Source organism: Takifugu rubripes, chromosome 21 (genome assembly GCF_901000725.2).
Source record: "Takifugu rubripes chromosome 21, fTakRub1.2, whole genome shotgun sequence".
NCBI lineage: Eukaryota > Metazoa > Chordata > Actinopteri > Tetraodontiformes > Tetraodontidae > Takifugu > Takifugu rubripes.
This window is the reverse complement of record NC_042305.1, coordinates 2,659,242-2,679,632: the sequence shown is the minus strand read 5'-3', so window position 1 is coordinate 2,679,632 and position 20,391 is coordinate 2,659,242. Positions and strand designations below refer to the sequence as shown.

Sequence of the window (20,391 nt, the reverse complement as noted above, 5' to 3'; positions counted from 1 at the left end):
GGTCAGAGGTCATTTGATGACCGCTGAGAGTCGGACAAATTGAGCCAGAGCTGAACAGTTGACGGGCTGGAATTCATCAACGACACAGGTGTCGATAAGTCACGTCTCCAATAACACCAGTCCCACCCTTATCAGCCCGATGGAGCCCACCTCCATCCTGAGCATGAGCAGTGTGAGTGTGTGTGTGTGTGTGTGTGTGTGTGTGTGTGTGTGCGTGTGCGTGCTACATTAACAACAGGATATTTGTTCGTAAGTGGTCCAATTTCCCCCTGTGACGTAGCCGACGTGCCTACAGAATTAGCATCACGCGCTGCTGCTTCGCCCCAGATGTAAATACAAATAAACAACATGCGACAGAAGCAAACTGCCCCGTAGTGGTGGTGCGGGTGCGGAGCCGCAGCTGCGTCCCAGGCGGTCGCGTCGAGCCGGAGCGCTCCGAGACAACATGTCTGTGTGGGAAAAATGACAAAGCCGTGTCACAAGCGGCTTTGAGGTGAAGAGATTATGAGCGATGTTTCGGGGACTTCACCGGAAACAAGAGCAAAGCGGCGACACGAGGCGGGACAGAGACGGGGCGAGGTCAGCGGGGGACAGAACCACCACTGGCCCTGTCATAAGAGCTTTAGTCAGGAGGCACAGCTCGTATATTTAGGCTAGCCGTGATGTTTGTGCAACTGAGAGGTACAATTATTCTGAAAGTTTTGCTCAAGGAATACTGCTATAGGGACGGGGGGCCGGGAGAGGATCTTGGCCTCGCTGGAGGAACGCACAAAAAGGATGGTTCTTTTCTAAGTAGATGGAGGACAGCCAGGAACGGGCGCAAAAAGAAGATCCTGTTTGCCGTCCCCTGATACATTATACACACTAAATAGTCTTTGCAGCAGATTTCAGAGACAGGCCCTTGTCTTTGTTTGGCTAATGGGCAGACTACTCTAAATGGGCTGTTTTTCAACCCTCTGACACAAAGACACTTCTTCATGACTCTTCAGTGCCATCGTTTTTGCTCCTCTTCTTCAGATATCTGGAACAGACCGCTCTCTGTGTCTTGATGTGTTGCTCCCACAGCGCCGGAGCTCCGAGAGAAGCTCTCCCACACCGCTCCCCGCTGCCAGGCCCGCCGTGAGCCGAGCCAGGAGCGAGTGAGCAAGCGCTGGCGTTCCTCGCTGGGTCACACCGGGGGAACACGCCAGCCATGAAATGACCACATCGCTCCGCCGTAAACGATAGGAAAACAGCCGTTCCCTCGCAACGCTGGAATCAACGGGCGAAGCGTAGACCCAGCGAGGACCTCGCGTGGGTTTCTGCTCCCACGCCTGAACCATCAGCGCGGACACGACTGAGATACTCCGCCCTTTCCCACCCCATCCCGTCAGCTGTCAGCTCCGTACCCAGGAGTTGTTGTTACTTGACTGCTCCGAGCCCTCGGGCTGTTTGGCGCCTTCGGGACGGAAGCTGGGTTCATTATCTCACAGCAATTTCCAGCGGCGCTCCGCTCACACATCTGCATGCCAACGGTAAACAGCAAATCCCTCCGAGGGCTGGAAAAAGACAGATCACCTGCATCCCTACCTGGGTTGAAGTCTTAGCTAATCGGTGGTCGCCGGCGTGTGTTGTTGTAAAAACGGTCCCTCTCAGCCAACAGTGAGCCGTGGAAACATTCAGAACCAACCACGAAACTCACCCGCGGTTACCATGGAGCTCTTTAATAACAGCCTCCTATTGGGTTAAAAAAGAGAGATAACATTTAATGTATGGTTTCATGCGTGGTTAGGCTTCTCCCCTGGCTCCCAGCGCTTCCTGGAGGTGATCAACAAATTAGCTGGTTGCATAATCGGATATTTGAGTAAACTTTAGTTATTTTAGTCGAGTGAAATTCGGAAAATTCCGGTCTGAACACAACATTAGGAAGTTTAATGTTCAATCTGATTCCATCCCGCAGAATAACCAGTAACCATAACCAGTCACCAGTACCGTGGCTAGTTGGGGGGGGGGGCTCTTTTTCAGGAGTTTGGCATCAACTGTCCCGCAGGCTGCCCGCGGACTTTGATGGATCAATCTCTCCGCCAGCAGCCGTCCCCGGGGTCTCCAGCTGCTTATCTCTGACCACTGTCTGTCCGGCTGACCGCCTCGCCGCTCCGCTCGGCCCTGCGGCACACGCCCTCCACGCGTACCAGACTCGCCGACCACGACCGGTGGCGGCGGCGGCTTTCCGACCGCTCCGTCTTCGCTCCGTGTCGGCTCCAGCTGCGTATTCCCAGGGCAGACGTGGAGTCTGGGAGCGTGTGTGACCCATTGCTCACTGCTCTCTGAACAGGCCTCAAGCCCAGGCTTGTCCCGGACTCGACGCCGACATTTACGAGCAATTTGATTCCAAACTTCCAGAGGCCTGCGGGGCACACGAGCATCATCTGTCATTCCCGGCATATTTATGCCTTTAATCTGTGCTCATCACCTTATAAAGATGCTCCTCTGCGCTTTAATTTGTCCCTCCGCCATCCGCTCGCCGTCCACGCCATGACCTCGCCGTCCACACACGCTTCTCCGTGCACGCGGTCCTTTTTCTTTTTCAGAAGAAGTTCACATCTAGGCTTATTTCCATGTCCTATAGAGGCATATTCTGAGTGTGACTGTTGTTGGGAGGATTTCCCGCCCTCTCCGGAGGGTCTTTTCAGACCTGGGGCTGCTGCAGTGATGGGATTAGGGGTGGCCTGGAGCGTGTCCACGTCTGGAGCCGAGCTGGGATGGCGCTCCGGCGACCCACCGACCTCGATGCTATTATGCCGCATCACTCCAGGTGCCAGGCAGTCGGGAAGATGCTCCAAACTTTCCCAGGAATGAAGCGGTTTGACTAAAATACCTCATTTAGCGCTTCGACTAGCAACCGAGAGGGCTCTCTAAAGGTGCTAAATGGAGAACCAGGAGGGACGTCTCCCTTGCTGTCTCTTTCTTCTTCATCTCTCTCTAAAGTTCTAAACTCTCCCTTCACTGGCTGCATGTTGGTGCCAGTGGGAGGACAGTTGTTTTGTCTCCCTTCATTGGCTGATTTACATCTCCACAGCTCCTCTATCAAAGTGGCCATTGTCAGTTGTGACCTATGAAAATTACAGAGGACACTGGGGGCCTTTTCTTCTTTGACAGACTAGCCTGCACACACACACGCACACACACACACACACACACGCACAAACAAAACAAAAGCAGAGGTATTTCAAACACACACGTACAACACGGACTGTCCGCCGCATTACTTATTCAGTTTTTACACAGCTCCCCTCTTCGCCACGGCGTCCCTCCGTCCAAGCGTCCTGGGGACGGATCGAGAGATGGGACGGAGGGAGGGAGGGAGGGAGGGGCAGGTCGTCCAGGAACAAGGGAGAGGCATCCATTTGCACACCAATTGTTTTTCCTCCTCTCTGAGCCAGGAGGGAGAGAAAGAAAGACCACCTCTCTCCCTCTGAGACCCCAGTCTCCCCTGCCCTCCCCCCTCCCACCGCCACCCCCCCCCCCCAGCCTCTGTGAAAGCAGCGTGAATGGAGAGCCACATTCAGCGCGGATGAATGGGATGGGATGGATATGGGTAGGGGGTAATTCTGACCACCACAGCCCTCCAATACCAGAGCCACATGTGCAGCATATTACCATATGAAGCCTTGTCAGTGCCCCCCCCCCCCCCCCCCCCCCCCCCACTCACATTCATTTGGGTCAGGTGTGATGCTGTTTTATCAATGTGGATAAATGGCAACAGAAGACATCCACCAGTGGAATTAGGAGGGGGGGGGGGGGCATGCAGCAACCTCCAGAACCACTGACCTGCAGCTAAGCTAATTGGAAAAACAAGTGCAAAAAGGAGAGGGCCAAAGAAAACGTACCTTGAGCCCCCGCTGCACAGGGACCTTCTTTAGACGGCCTTTCCTGTTAGACTTTCCCTCACTGAGACGGTGCGTCACACGTGGGGAGTCTGAGAGGCCGGCAGATGTTAACCCTTCGCGGGCTCCGCGGCGGCTCCACAGGATCCGCTCGCCCGGGCCCGCTCTGTTTGGACTGAACCTCTGGCTCCTCCGCCGCACTCACTCCCCACAGGCTTTAATCTGTTTTACAGCACAAAGGATTTAATGATCAAATTACAGCAGCCACCTCTCGGGAGTCCTACTCTACTATTATGGAAACAGCTTGATTTGTGGCCAACTAGCATATGTTAAGTGGCCCCGGCCTTAAACCGTCGCATGCTAATATGGTAATATGAACAAAGCTGCAGTTCTCACCTGTGTTCTTACTGCCCACTGTGTGTACGTGTGTGTACTGGCGGTGTGGGGGGAGGGGGGGGGGTTATTAATCACTGCTTGAGAGCTGACATCAGGCAGCCAGTGAACGTTAATTAGGACCACCCAATGGCTAGGCCAGTGTCATTAGCTAATTGAGTTTGTGTGTTTGTGTTTTCAGGCACGCAGATAAAGAGAAAAAAGAGAAAGTGTGAGCTGAGAGGAGAAAGGGAGGGATGGAGGCTTGTCTCATCCAGTGTCATGTCCTTCAGCTCAGACTGTGTGGGGGGGGGGGGGGGGGGGGGGGGGGCAGAGGAGGGAGAAACAGAGGGGAAGGAAAGACAGAAAAATGGGCTCCACCACTGCTTCCTTCGGGGATCCTGAGGCCTCGCTTACAGCCCGAAACTTCTCCCACAGGCATGGAAGGAAAGTACACGCGTATTAATACACACCAGCAGCGCGTGAGCTCATGCTGCCTCCAGCCTTCCCTGGTGTGTGTTTCGCTTGGCACCCCCAGCGCCTCCCCAGTGTGTTTAGAGTGATGCTGGATGTGGAAATCAGCCATGTCTCGGCGCGCGGCCTGGTGTGGCTGGCTGTGGTTCTGCCCGCTGAGGCTGACTGACCACCGCGTGATGAATCACACACCCGCCCGGTCCAAACCGGCGCACACGCGCTCGCAAACACACCGTCGGGTCCGACGCGGCGCGGCCGAGTGCATCAACGACCCCTTCCCTTGCTTCACCGGCAGCACAGAGGGTAGGAAAGGCTGAAAAGGCAGCAAGGAAGCAGCCGAGGGAAGGAGGGAGGAAGCGGAGCCGCAGCCCTGCGCTGTCAGGGCCTCTCTCCCTCCCGCTCTGTGATTGGTGCCCTCGGCCAGGTCCGATTCATGTCCCACGGACAGCTCAGCTCATGCCCCAGTGGGCCTGTTAGCGCCGCCGGACGAGCGCCTACATGTGAGGATCTGGACAAGAGCCAGCACAAAAACAAGAAGGGAGCAAACGCGGGCGGACAGGCGACAAAGTGAGACGTCGCCCAGTTTGTTTTGGAACTTTGCTGCTTTTTATAGGCGGCTCGGCGGCCATGAGATCATCAAGCCTTCCCATTTCAATTACAGGCCCATACAACAGCAGTCTGCTGGAAAATGGACAGTTTACACGACTTCTCCCTCTTTTTCCCCTCTGCTAGAAGACTGCTGTCCACGTCGGCATGTCCACGTGCACAAACCCTGATTAGGAGCGATTAATCCGACGTTATGATTGAGTTTCTATTCAGATTTTAGGAGTTCCAGCCCCACAGATTCCACCGTTTGAAAGAGCGTAGCTTGTTTTTCCCTCTTGTCTCTCCAGGAAAATAACCCGACATCAGAGGATAACGTGACATCGCGCAGACGCCCGTTAACCGCGTTCTGCATGTGTGCCGGTGCAGATGTTCCGGTCGCATTTCAGCTCATCTGCACGACCCGGCGCTCCCGGCGTGCCGTCTCAGCGCTCGCCGAGGCTCCTCGGCCAATCAGCTGCGTGATTAGACTCCAGAGGGCAGAGCGTCGCTCTTCCGGGGTGAGAGGTAGAAGAGGCAAGAAAAACAAAAACAAAGGCGGGGGGAAAAGAATGATAAGGAGTCTCGGGTTACCATGGCACCGCGGTGTGGTTAGAGAGCACCACTCTAGCCCCCGCCCCCGACCCCCACCTTCCTTCTGTACAGCACACCTACGACAGACCCTGGAGGAGGGCTGGAGCGCATCCACAAGAGCCGGCGCGCAGGGCATCACCAGCAGGATGCCGAGATCTCTGGTAGGAGCGCTAAAATTAGCCTCAGCATGAGGTGCAGGGGCAGGGAGGGGAGGGGGGGGGGGGGGCAGATCAGGAAACGCAGGGGAGGTGGTGACGGCACACGGCTACGGAGACGCTCCTCTGCACACTCACTAGGCTGCGGCCTATTAAATGTCTCAAGTAACACCCGCCTCTCTGTGCACGTACGTAACACGTCTCAGGCAAAGATGCCGCCAGCACCGCCAGCGCGGCGTCTGCGTCCCCCGCGTCCCACTTAGTCTCCCGCCGAGGAGCCGAACCTGCCGCTCAGCGTGGGAGAGCAGAGGGCAGATGGGCAGAGTCCGATTATAGAGTCGTCTGACCTCTCACAGGCAGCTCAGTGTGCTCAGCGCCCAGGGCCAGCGAAGAAACGCTGTTTGTTGCTGGTATTAGCAGCTAAACGGCTTAACTGTTAGCAGACGTGCTCCGAGAGGGTCGAGCACGCGGTGCTGACTTGGTGCCAGGACTCAAGAACCGAGGCGATTCAGGGGCGCTGCTCTGACCAGACGAGGGGAAGGAGCAGCGCTGAGGACTGGTGCATCAGAGCAGTTCGTGCTGCTCCCTACTTTAGTACAAATATATATATTTTGGCTACACACACCAGCGGCTCCTCCCAGTTGCCGCCTGTCGCTCGTCAGGGTCGGCACGGCCGGTCCAAGCAGTGTTTGGGGGGCAGGCGGGACACACGTTGGGTGCTGGGTCTGTGGGACGACCCTGCAGACAAGCTGCGGCGTCCCTGTCACTCACAACTACTTCCTGTTGAGGCTCTCTACTTCCTGCGTGCAACAGCTGCGTTGGAGACGTGGAGTCCATCGAACCGGCCGCTCAGTTGAGCTACCAAGGCGTCCTTCTTTAGAGAGATGCCATCAAACTAATCATCAGAAAACTGCACCCACTAAGTCCAGGTATACAGGCCAGAGTTAGCATAAAGTACACAAGCTAAAAGAGCGAGCTGCGCCCAGATTAAGCTAAAGCGTCGCTAACAGTCTGTGTCAACTGCAAATGAAGCCTGAGATGAAAAGGGCTACAGTAATGCCCTCCGGCCTGTTGATTTCCCTAATCCCCTCCTTTTGTTGTTCCTGGAGCCCAGAAGAGGGTGTGACGGGGTCAGGGGTGAAAGTTAAGAGCCGGGATGGATGCAGGAGGAGGTGGGGCAGATGAGGTTTCACGCCCTGAGAAGGCACTGCCTTTTTGGCTGAAACCACTACTTTCCCTGCCCACCCCCACCCCCCCTTCCCCCAACCCCCACCTGGAAAACAGATAAGGCCAGAGGAGGAGGTGTCCGTTGGAAGCACAAACAGGTTTCTGACTCAGCGGGGTCAAAGGTCAATGAGAATACTTCCAGTAGCGCGCACCGATTCCGGCGCCGACCTGCGTGTCACCGCACATGTACCAGCACGTCCCTCCTCTGAAGGGGGCTCCCGGCGGTCTTCGGCTTCAGCCCAGGAGCCGTTTCGTTCCCCTTTCGGCGACATTAGCAAACGGGGCAGCTCCGCCAAGGGCTCCGACCTTGTCAGGAGTCTCGCCACCTGATGGAAAAATCTCCTGAATGTCGATGGGCAGGAAAAGACAAACACAACTCAGCAAACCGAGAGCGTGACGTGTTTGCCCCCACACCCGCAGGAATGCCCGCACGCTCCGTCTTCTGCGTTATTTTGACAGAGGTGTGAAGGTCCCGCCCTCCAGCTGAATACCTGTGGGATTATTTACCTGCAGCCCGGGACAGGCCCGGCTGGGCCGGCTAACCGCTCTCGGGGCAAAAACAACATCCGAGCGCGGGCGCTGAAAAACCCCCGGCCTTTATGTGACGGCTGGCTGGGGGAGATGAGGTTGCACCGGCTTGTCTTCTCCTCCGTGACCTCGGGGAGGGAGATGGTTGGAGAACAGTGGCTCGCATTGTTTGCTCGTGCCACCCTTCCTCCTCCCCCCCCCTCCGCCCTCCTCCCCCCTCCCCCCCTCCGCCCTGCACCCCACCCACCAGAAGATCGAGTTAACTCTAGCCTGCGGTCACTCCACCTCCCTGGAATTTAATCCTGCGCCGCTGCGTTTGCCTGCGTCGGGCCGGTCGGCGAGGGGTTAAATCTTCTCATATCATCCATTTCGGGAGCGCGTGGTTGGACAGAATAAAGGCCCGGAGTGAGAGCCGCGGCACCCCGGCATGCAAACATCAATCAGCCGGGTTCTAATACGCTGCACGTCGTGCTCCTCTCAGGTCAGAGTATTCCTCCGTGCCGGGATATTCCGGAAACCGGACGGCGAAAAGTCCAGGAGAGCCAAAAATATAATAGATTTAACGCTAATGTCGGTTTTTAGAGAAAAAGGAAAGCAGCGAAACAAAGTTGGGTCTGTGAGGGACCGTCTGGAGCGGCGGTGCTGCGGAATTCACCGGATTTTCTCTAAATCGTTGTCAGGCTTCGCTCGAGCGTTCCAGCAGATTCCTCCCGCTTTAGACGGCAGAAGGAAGTTCCTGCGTTAGTGCTTCAAACCCACAACTGTGTGTGTGAGGACTCGTCACACACACACAGGCTAATGAATACACACCGCGTATATATACTGATGCTATATATAAAAACCCTGATAAATGGAGACGCTCCGTAGCTCTCCGCTAGTGGGACCGTCTGGGGGAAGGAGAGCTTCCTTTGTCTTGTTCCCAGTACTGAGGGCAGGGGAGCAGAGCTGGGACAGAACCTCATAAATCACCCAGAGAGGACAGAGAGTAACAGCTCAAATTAAGATAAAACCCCCTTAATTATCAGCTAAACAGCCTGGTGTCCCCTCTCTCCCCGAGCTATCTGTCACCCAGCAAGCAGGCTGGTTACCGGAGGACAGGCCTCACTGGTGCTAGCACGCAGCTACGCTAGCACACATGTATGCTAGCACCCACCCAGATCTGATCCAAGCTCGGCCGTAGCAACACCGGGCTGTCAATCAACCTCTAACGTATCACCTCCTCGCATCTGTTAACCCCTAACACACACACACACACACACACACACACACACACACAGTAGCACACACACACACACACAATAGCACACACTTCCCACTCCCCCTTTTCTCTCTTTGCTTATTCACCGCACCAATTATCATTACCCTAATGACTTCTCAATGGCCTCTTCTTCAAAGGCTATCTCTCTTATGTCCTCTTCTCTCTCCGCTTGTGGCCCAGGGAGGTGTCCTGACATTCTTAGGTTCTCCCCCCCTCTCTCTCCCCCTCCCTCTCTCTCTCTGTCTTTTTCCGTGACACAAAGGGAGGTATATAGCTGGAATTTTTGCAGTCACAGTTTACACAAAAACGGAATACGTGTGTGTGTGTGTGTGTGTGTGTGCATGTATGTGTGTGTGTGAGTGTGTGCATGTGTGTGTGTGTGTGTGCGTGCACGTATCTGTGTCAGAGACGTTTCTGTGATAACAGAGACTATACAGACCAAAGAAGTCTATTTTGGCATCTATTATGGTGGAGTGTTCCTTTTTTCCACCAACTCTTCTTCTTTTTTCCTCTCTCACTTCTTGAGGAGGGAGTGTATTGATTTAATATTAGGCCTGAGCTACCATCTGGCTGGTTCTCATTCTTCTGTTTGTATAAAAGCAAGGAGAACAGAGACAGAGAGAGATGGAGATCGAAAGAGAATGGGCACAAAATTCATTATGCGTCTCTCTGTGAAAGAGAGAATTGTGTGTGTGTGTGTGTGTGTGTGTGTCTGTGTGTGTGTGTGCTTTAGCACACATGTTTACATTTTTGAGAATTATGTGTGGGATTTGCAGTGCAGCGAAAGAAAGCGCCCAAACTTGACTGCAGTCAAGATCTCCTGTTCAAAGATGACTTTCAAGTGAGCGTCTCTCATACGAAAGAACGGTCTGACATTAATTTCATTTTCTGGCAATAAATAAAGATGAAGGACAAAAGTACGAGTCAAACACAAACAGAGGAAAACAGAATTCCAATCATAGTTCTGTGGCGTAGACGTGGGACCAATTAAGCAAAACGCTGGTTTGTTTGTTTGCAAAGTCCTCCAAAACCGGCGCTCTCCTGCTCTGAGCCACGTCCGTGCACGAGAGAGGACTAGCAGCTACCTGAAGACCACACCGTCCACCTTTCCTCCCCTCCCCCACCCTGGGTAGCGAGCTAAGTGTGCACGCCACTAGTCTCACTCCCCTATCGATCGGTCTCAGAGATCCTCTGATGCCAAATATTTAACACCCCGCCCTGGGATTGATCGGAACACAGATGCTGAATAGAGGATCGGGTTCCCACTTGTTCCGTGCTTTTGGTGCACCCTGCACCGTGCCTGGAATACCTCCAGGTCTTCGCTCTGTCTCGGTGGTCTTCGGAATTGATGGAAAGGCCGGGGTGGAAAATATTTGCTGATCAGTACATCCTGTCCGGCTTGACTCCCCCGAGCCCTGTTTTCAGTTTCAACGTGTGTATCAACGTGCTGATGTAGCCGCGCGTGCATGAGCGCATGAGGGGAAGGGGGGCGTTGGTGGCCCACATGAGAGCGCGCCCTTACAGCCTGGTTGAACTGAACCTGATCTGCGATGAACTGCTAACGAGCTACGCTGTGTTTGACAGAGATCCAAAAGGTTAAAAGCTGCTAAGCTAACCAGTGCTGCTTCAGGGGCTGGACACCTAGCGACACTGCTAAAGAGAGGATCTTGGAGGAATTATCCAGATCTCCAGATGGTGGCAAACACAACTCCTTAACTTCTGACCTGTTTTAAATGCCATGTGGATGTTCCTCCCCTGAGGCTTTTCTAAGTAGAAGGTGAAGGTAATGGAGGTTGAGGAGCTCCATGGATGAAAGGGTTCAGTGGAAAATGTGTCTGTGGTCTGGTCAGATTTTAATTGTAAACCTGCTGACTCTCCGCCAGCACGCCGATGGTGCCCCGGGTGTCAGCTTGTAAACGTGGAGCACGCCGCCTTCACTGAGATCCAGGGCTGCTCCGTGATTGATGGTAGGGGACGCGCCCCGCTAATTGTGATTCCTGACACAGGCACACGTCCCCGGACAAAGCAGGAGGGGAGCAGGGTGCCGTTCTCAATCACCTTCCAGTGGAGGGCCTGAGCGCTGCAGCGGGGGCCTCACAGGAAGGAGAACCCCTCCACGTTGGGCCGTACGGCCGCGGTAGAGCGACGGAACCTCTGGGGTAATAGTGTCCTGGCGTGGATGGGAGAGATTTACTTCACCCTCATTGGATTATCCTCATTGGATTTGACTTTAAGTCCGCTTCTGCTCTGTGGAACGGCGTGCACCTGCTGCAGCATTCACCTCCACCCACAATCGCCTCCACCCACAATCGCACTCTTTAATTGCACGTTGTTCCTCCTGGAACCATAAGTGTGCCACATAAAGAGTCCCGATCCAGCTCTCTGGAGTCACTCTCTTAACACACTTAAATTTAACAACATTAGCAAACATTTGACCCGGCTGAGCCGCGGAGTCGGTGGACTGGAGTAAAGCCCCAACGTGCACTTGCTTTGTGCTTCTCCTCCACCTGCCGGCATCTTTTCAGAGCGAGGACAGATGGAAGTCATGAATTGGCTGCAGCGAGGGACTCTGTGCACTTGTCTTTATCGAGAAATCCCTTCATAGGGGGAGGGAGGGAGACAGCGTTCCTATTAGCAACAGGACGGTAATGAGGTTAACTTTTATTTCACCAGGACGACGTGGCGCCGTCGTAACCGTTCAAACGACACTAAAAATTGATTTCCAGGCCCGTGTTTGCATTTGCATTGATTCATTTCTACATTTCGGCATTGTTTTAATTGTACCTTCACAGCCGTATCGTCCTCCCGGGTCCAAGCCATTCATGCAAAGCCCCCCTATTGGTCCCTCCGGCCTCCTAGGCCCCTAAGGCCCCCATGAGCTTCCCACAAAAGTCCACAATGCTATTCAAACAATAGACCAAGGGACAAAGAGCACATTTACACAAGTGGGGCTTTCTTTGAAAGCAAAAAGGCACTGTTTGGAAGATTTCCAAACCCCCCCCCTCTTCTGTTAAAAAAAAACATAAAAAAATAAATCAGACCTATTGGCCCCTCCACACCCTACCTCTCAGTTCCCTAAAAAAAAAAAAAAGTTCACAATCCCAGTGATGGAGACGTGGGAGCCAAATATTCTACACCAAGCTCAATCCCACCCGCCAGTCCACAAACACCCCCAATTTTGCCAAACCCCCTCTTTACAGGACAAAAGCCCTTTAGAGGCTGAGTGTATGTGAGGGTTCTGGTGGATACCATAGTGGCTTAAAGACCATGGAGGCCTCTGAGAGACATTTCTTTCACTCTTCATTTCTCCGTCCTTCTCCCTCTCTCTTTCCCTTTCTCCGTCTCTCAGGCAGTGAAAGGTTCAGCAAGAGGGAAAAGGGTTGGGGAGGGAGGGGAGAGGGCAGTTAAGTGTAGGGGTGGGGGTGTAGAGGGTGCTCTTGTGTCAACATTGGGATATTTTCCCAAAGATGCATATCGTCCCTATACAAATAGGAGATGTATTTATAGGAGTGCATAGAAAACTGCATGAGAGGAGAGAGCTTGGCCCGGAGTTCTGGCCACGGCCCCCACGGCTCCACGGATGGTCTTCATGGCTAGTAAAATTGTTATTCTTTAGAAGCACGTTGGCTGGGAAACACGTACGTTCTCAGGCGGCCACACAGGGCTCTCCCTCCCAATATGGCTGCCGTGCAGAGGAGCCCATTGAAGGAAGAGTTCCTCCGCCGTGGACCGCCGTCCCAGCCAAAATCCCAAGGCCCGCTTGTCACTGTGCTGCACAAAACCGGAGCTCAATCAAAAACGACGTTCCAAAAAAGTTACACAAGCATCTTGCATTCCTCTCATCTTCCCGCCGGACCTCCAAGGTCTTGGACGACAGAAGGTTAGATGGCTCTCAACGCCATCATTGGGGCTATTGGCTCGACAGACGCACCTTCATTAGGAGTAGGCGGAGTTTATACGTTCAGGAACACAACGATTATTCCGTGGGCCCTCTTCATTGGGATGAGCTCCAGCTCAGGAGTGTAGAAGGCAGCTCGACAAGCCTTCAGCTACATGCATAAACAAGAAACTGGGACGTACCAAATGCCAGCGTTCCGAGCCTTCGCCCTGCGTAAAATAGGTCAGCAATCCAGAAAGGCAGGTTTGTGCGTCTGTGCACGAGTGTGTAGGCAAACACAGGGCTGACACGTTAAGGACATCTACAAACTTAGAACGAGCAAACACAAAAAGACAAAGCTCAAGCGGAGGGTAATGATGCACTTAAACCCTTTGTGATCCCAAACCACCCCTCAAAAAGGCCTTTCTTTGTAAAAGGGCAGCGGCCATTGGCAAACACAAGTGATGAATGTGAACTTGTTGCCTGTTTCTACAACAGACAAAGGTCAGATCTGGTGGCTCCACTGGACATTACACATCTGCTTAAAACGAGGTAACGAGGCACGTCTGGAACGAATCCGATGGTTTCCACGCAACATTTTACCGATCGAGAAGCCCAAGCTCGACTCCCCCCAGCCTCCCCCCCCCCACCACCCGCCCCCTCTTCCTCCCCCTCCTTTAACAGGCCCTCCCAGGTGACATGACAACCTCTCACATAACCTGTCTGCTGTTTGCTAGCGCTGCAGCTCTCTACAACAATCCTGCGCACAGCAGGCGGCGGATACAGCAGCGGGCGAAAACCCACCTGAATAACACAGACAGTGTCCTGCAGCGAGCCGTGTGTGTGTGTGTGTGTGTGTGTGTGTGTGTCATGGATGCTGGTTGATCATTGGCCCTGTTAGGTTAGCATCTCCACCTCAGAGCTGCCACACAGGGGAGTTATTGATTAGCATTAAGCATCCATGCAGATGGCCAATAAAGAGCAGGTGAGCCAAAGAGGGCCTGGGGAGCGACAAAATGTGTGTGTGTGTGTGTGGGAAGGGGGGGGGGGGCAGCAAGGAAAGGAAGGGAAAACTGGGATGAGCTGCCAAAAGCAACAAGGATGATGAGGAAAACAGGGAAATCTGATCAGTCTCCCTCTTGGAGGAATGAAAACATTGCATAATGCCCTCCGTATCCGCAGCAATATTGCAACGATTATTCCGGAGGCCGACTTTTCATTTGTCTTTGTTGATTTATTAGCCGTGCCAAGGATTGGAGCAAAGATGTCTGGAATGACGGGCGGATAAAACGCGACACAGGCTGTCAGCAAGCGTACATGGGATTAATTTCCCTGGCTTCCTAATCCAGCAGGAAGCCTCGTTTTTGGACTTTTCCTGATGTTCCTGCTTCTGACTTGAATGTGATGCAGGGTGCTGCACGCTTGTCAGGTATTGTGCATCAGTCCACGACTTCCCTGTCATATCTGTCACTCGGAATATGCTGTATAATTCACTGCTTAGGTCAGACACACACACACACACACACACACTCACACACTCTTCTTCTTCTCTCATTGCTGGATATAAACCTAATATTTGATCACTTTCAGGGGAAATGGCAGAACCGAAGCCAAATGTCACCTTTAACATCATATTTATTGTTATTTAGTTACTCAATAAAACATATACAGATATATACAATATGCAGGAAAACAGACAACTGCACTTTACATATTATCAAAAAAAAGGAAAAACAAAACAAAAAAATCAGTTTGTAAATTGCCGTCACAGTCCTCCATCTAATGTTTCAGAAATTCAAATGGAACAGAAGCTTTATTTAAAGATTACAAGATTGCCTAACACACAGCAAAGGTTTCTCTTATTATACATGTGCAATACCAATAGTCTTTTTTTTTCCAATTCCCTTACGAAACCACCTGCCCTCCATCGCCGGCTCTCATTGGCTGGCGTGTATACGAGCGTTGGACCGGACGCCGAGGGAGTCGTGGCGATGGCGGAGCGTTCGCTCCCGGAGAGGGAGAGTTGGGCTAACAAACAGTTGTGTTACATTCATGCACGATCCAACCCCGATCAACCCACCATCCTCAGCCCAGGTTAAACGCCGGCACCAATGACGCCCTCTCTTATTTAAATCCTCTCCTTTGACAAGTCTTTTATTTTTTATTCCACAAAAAAAAAAAAAAAAAAAAAAAAATCATCATTGATTTGAGGTTTTCCAGATGTGGGCTGTATCGTCCAGCAGTGTGTGTGTGTGTGTGTGTGTGTGTGTGTGTGAGCGTGTCGGGGGGGAAAACATGGTGTGTGTTACGTGTTAGTGTGTATGTTGGTGTCTCGTGTGTGTGTGTGTCTTCCTGTCCCTGAACAGGCAGCAGCTGCCCACAGTGGCCCCACCAACACCTTCATCACGCTCGTCATCGTTATCTTTATTTGTGTCTGACACGTCGTCGTTGGCGATCCCCCCCCCCCCCTCCCGCCGCCGCCGCCGCCGCCGCCGCCCCCTCCTCGCTCAAGTCAGTGCGGCCACAAACGTCCCAAAGCGGTTGGAGATATCAGAGTGGAGCGAGCGCCACGAAGAGACGGGCCCCCCTCGGCCTTTACTGTCCCCCAGTTCGTCTGTGCAATGGACGGACAGGCACTGCAGGTGGTTCCCTCCGCTACCGCCACCTCCTCCGGCTCCCGGGGCCCCCGCTGCAGCCTTGCTCTGCGACAGCTCTGATTCTGCACAGCACAGGGAGAGAGAGAGAGGTTAATGGAGACGGAGAAAACCTGGAAAACCTGGAAAACAACACGCCGCCATTTAAAAGCAGCTTTTAATGAAACCGGCGTCGTGTTCACATCCCACCAAAACACACACACACACACACACACACACACACACGCTCTTTGGCAGTGTGGGGGGGGGTATCTGGAGCGCCGCTGTGGTCAGAAGGTCAAAGGGCAAAGAGAATGCCGGCCTTTGACCCCGCTTGACCCAATTTACCGGCGTAATGAGCGCGCCGCAGCATCGACCCCGTGTCACCACAACGCGGCGTCGCCCGCACCCTCGGCTCGATTACGCAACACAATTTTAGGGAAAATGAATTCATCGTTAAATAAACGTATTCTCTTTCTGGAGACTAAATGTAATTATCTTCTATTCATTTTTTTTAAATTCAGAAAATAATCCTACAATCTTCGTCATAAATCAATCATTTAGATAATATATATATATATATATATATATATATATATATATATATATATATATATATATATATATATATATATATTTCTTTTTTTAAATGTTTAGATATTTTTATCCAAAAAACAAGGAATAATAAAAGCACACTGAGGCGGAGTGATGACCTTTAGACACAGTAAACAACTTTTTATAACGGGAGGGTTCAAAACTTTGAAACAAAGACACAAGAAATTATGACCGAGGGAATAAAAGTCAGCAAATGGGAGGGAGGCGTTCCGGAGGCGTTCCGGAGGCGACGGGTTAGGGAACGCGTGCGTCGGGTTCTGGCTCCGAGGAAGCCCGAAGCACAAAGAACTCCTGGCTGAAGATTCGGGATGCTGCTCCGATTACTCCGATTACGCAACACAACACAACGCAACGCAACGCAACTCTGCTGCTGTGCAGGTGGAGGGTGATCAGAAAACGCAGGTGCACGAGAGTGTGCACGAGAGTGTGCACGGGGGGTTAAAAACGGCCCCGACAGCGTGATTGAGCATCACAACACACCTGTGAGACGACACAACAACCTTGTTTAGCTGCAGTTTACAAGCCGCGGTTACGGGAGAGCGTCGGACCGGAGGAAGAAAGGGCGGGCAGAGAGGCAGGCAGCGGAGCGGGCTCCTAGCCCCCCCCCCGTCCCCCCGTCCCCCCCAGCCTGTCTGGCCTGCAACCACTGGAATGGAAAAGTGGGGGGGTTTGTAGAAAGGTCAGGCAGCCAAGCCTCCCGTCGTTCCTTATGTCTCTGACTCCGTCTTTGTGAATTTCTCTATCCAAAAAACCAAGTGTGTGTGTGTGTGTGTGTGTGTGTGTGTGTGGGTGGGTGGGTGGGTGTGTGTGTGTGTGTGAGGGGGTGGGTGGGTGTGTGTGTGTGTGTGAGGGGGTGGGGGGCCTCACACTGGGCAATGGGGATTTAAAGCAGTGGTGGTGGTGACAAGATCTAACATTTGCCAGAGGGTCCAGTCATACACCTCAGCATGGCAGATCCTCCCCACCCCCTGCCAGCACCCCCCCCCCCCCCTCCCCACACACACACACACACACACTCCTACCCACTCTTCACACTCTCCCTGCCGAACACTGTGCCCTCCAGCACCCACCGGCAGCTCATGCTAGCTGGGCACAGCAGGGTCTGTGCTGGCCTGAATAGGCAGCCAAGCGTTCCCCCAGCTCACTGCTGACACACAGCAAACTGACAACACACACAGCCCAAAACACACAACACGCCACCCCGTCGCCGTGGCTGCGCCTGCACGCACGCGCACGCACGCACGCACGCGCCTGTGGACGTAAAGTTCCAAACCTGTCCATTAAAGCCCTGCTTCCGTTTGGATTCAGCGGATTTCTGCAGCTTCTGAAGCCGCACGCGCGCGCGCACGTGCACGGAACAGGCCTCAAATATCAGCCCCCAACACGACGGAGTAGAGACATCATTTTTACGGGACTCTGGAATTGTGAGCATTATCCACGGTGGCATTCACAAGTGGAGACAGCAGCGTGAAATTCCCCGTCTCCCGATCCCAAATGGCCGTGACGTTCAACAAGAAAGGAAAATATAAACACTGTATGGATCGGCCACCTTGTTCCGCTGGCTTATTCCACTAACTGGGAAATCATATCCGCGGTAAAATCTCAATAATAGCCTCCTTATCTGGGGGGGAACAAGTGCTCGCCATCAACACCAGAGGAGGGGGAGAGCTAATAAAACGGAAACAAACGCACCTAAATATCTTTAACCACATTACGGCCGCACACGATTACCACAGTGTGCATTCAGTAAATAGTGGATTTAATGTGATGCCTTTATATCATCGTACCCCCCCCCCCCCCCTTTGTTATTTAGTGCCGGGTGACGATACACACACACACACACACACACACGCAGGAGGCTGCAGCAGCAGCGGGGGTGTGGAGCCGTCTCACAGACGCAGCCAGACACCATTTACAGAGAGGAGCGGAGCTTCGTGAGCCACCGCCGTGCACGTTTCTGGATGACGCCAATGTGCCCGAGCCCCCGCGGCCCGACACGGGTTCACACACACACACACACACACACACGGCCCACAGGAATCTCGTCAGCACCGATCTTTCCTTTTCATTAAAAAAGAAATCGAATTTGGATAGTTTTTTTGTTCTTCAACAGGAAACGGACATTTAAAGAATCTATACCCCCCCCCCCCCCCCCATCCCAGAGCCATTACATTGCCTTCCCAGGCCCCAGAATCCCATGCGGCAGGCCTCTGCCCTTTCTATCCCCAGCTCTAGACTTCCATGACAACACTTCACCTTTGACCCGGCGCTCCCGAGGCTGTGACCCCCCCCCCCCCCTCCCCCGATCCCCTCTGAACACAAACCGGCCCAATCACAGCCCCCCATTTGCTGACAAAAACACCCAAAGGGCCGCGCTCCTATGACAGTGTGTGACAACGGGTCAGATTCCTTTAGCATAACAACTAGCGCTCCGGCCCGGTGCGAGAAGTCTGTCTTTGTCAGCACGGCAGCGACAATCCACAGGAAAAACGGATTCCAAGAAGAAGAAAAGGAGGGGAGGAAGGGTGGTGGTGGTGGGGGGGGGGGGTCGCCCACAGGATCTCTGCTTCCTATAAATCCACCAGCACTGCTATGCTCCTTCAGGTGTCATCTCGGGTGCATGTGAGGATGTAGGATAGAGCGGGCAGCCCTACATCCTCACGTGCACATAATTCCAACTGCCGCAATCTGACCTTTCCCTCCGAGCAGGGAGGATATTTGGAGGGAGTGCAGCATGAAAGGGGGGGGGTGGGCGCATTTCTCAGGCAAGGGCACAGGGGTTATTTTGGTTTGAATTTTCTCTCTGCTCTCTGGCCTGAACAAAAAGGGAGGGGGGGAAGGGGGGGGGGCTTGTCCAGGCAAGCTTTGGCGGCGTAGGTTACCTTCTCTCAGACACACACCTCCCCCTCCGGAAAGGAGACCAGACACAAATCAGAACCTGGGAGGTGATTTAGGGGCTCCTTCATAACTCACAGCCACGTCCAGGACCTGTCCGGCGTGTCATCCCGCTCAGCGCCACGCTGATCTACCTCCGCCGTCTTTATTTCGTAATCAGCGCAGCCGTGCACGCTCGCATCGCGGCCTTTCCGGGTTTTTCCCCACTTTTTAAATACAGCCGCCCCGTGTGATGCGTAGAGTTCTATTACATTATTGGAACATACCAATCATCGGGGCTACGGGGGTCGTCTGGCTGTCCCGCCTCCGTCCCCCAGGACGACCTGAGCTAGCGTCATAACTCATTTGTCATTACCTCAATACAAATTACAGGTGCCTGACGACTACCTGGACGGCTGTTACCGCCGCAGGCAGTAACAGACAACACACACCTTTGCAAACCTGACACCTACACACACCTACACACACCCCCGCTGAGCTATGTTGCTCCGCAGCAGCGAGGTGGACATTTCACCTCCAGACGGGAGGCTTGAAACCTCGTCGCTAGCAGATAAATTCTGTTCCTTCCGCCTTCTGACAACATTTACCACACGCTGAGACTATTTTTTATCCCGTGCCGGCGCCCCGTCTCCAGGGGACCGCACCACCCCGAACGCGCCGCTATTGTGACAAGCTAAAGCTCCGGCAGCAAAAGGCCTGACACCTCCGCTCATCTCTCTCTCTTCATGAGCCACCAGCTTCTGTAGCAGGCTTCCTGTGACTGTCACTCACTAGTAACACACACACACACACACACACACACACACACAAATTATCTTTAAACGTGCAAAGTACTATTTAAAAGCAGATAAAAATGGCGCGAGCTCAAGCAAGAGGGGTTGAAGTTGCTAGCACGGCCTCCCCGTGTCTAAATATATCGAGCTTTACGTTGAGAGACGCCACGTTTGCACCATCGTCTTGACAAGCTGTTACTTTAAAAAAAAAGCGCAACAACAATTTTTATATATATATTTGCTGTGGGTTTTTTCTTTTTTCTGCCAGAAACCCTGCAGACTTCCACAATCTCACAGGATAATTGTGATTTTTGGAAATAATATTACTGAGGCTAATTGCTGTTATTACGATAATGATCGTCATTACGGCCGTGCGAGAGCGAGCGAGTGAGCTAGCGAGGGCGGGCGGGTGCGTGCGGTGGAAAACGTCAATATGAAACACCTGTAATGACAGGTAAAGAACATCGGCAGCCCCGGGCTGTTTTCCTTCTCCACGTTCAAGCGTGTGCCAATCACCTCCCTCTTTTTTTTTTTAGAAAAAA

At 53.1% G+C, this 20,391-nt stretch overlaps 1 protein-coding gene and 1 long non-coding RNA gene across 2 annotated transcripts in view; both read right to left on the bottom strand.

Moving 5' to 3' along the window:
* Positions 1 to 321: 321 nt before the first annotated feature.
* LOC115247632 (uncharacterized) lies at positions 322 to 2,285 on the bottom strand. The gene is made up of 3 exons (XR_003886686.1): positions 1,972 to 2,285; positions 1,570 to 1,716; positions 322 to 449 (listed from the first exon to the last, which is right to left on the bottom strand). It is a non-coding gene; the product is annotated as an uncharacterized lncRNA (long non-coding RNA).
* Positions 2,286 to 14,550: 12,265 nt separating this feature from the next.
* Positions 14,551 to 20,391, bottom strand: part of mn1b (meningioma 1b) — a 14,977-nt gene continuing 9,136 nt past the window's right edge. Inside the window, exon 2 of the mRNA XM_029829681.1 lies at positions 14,551 to 15,652. Coding sequence (XP_029685541.1) covers positions 15,441 to 15,652 — 212 coding nt within the window. The 3' untranslated portion in view covers positions 14,551 to 15,440. The remainder of the gene's footprint in view (positions 15,653 to 20,391) is intronic.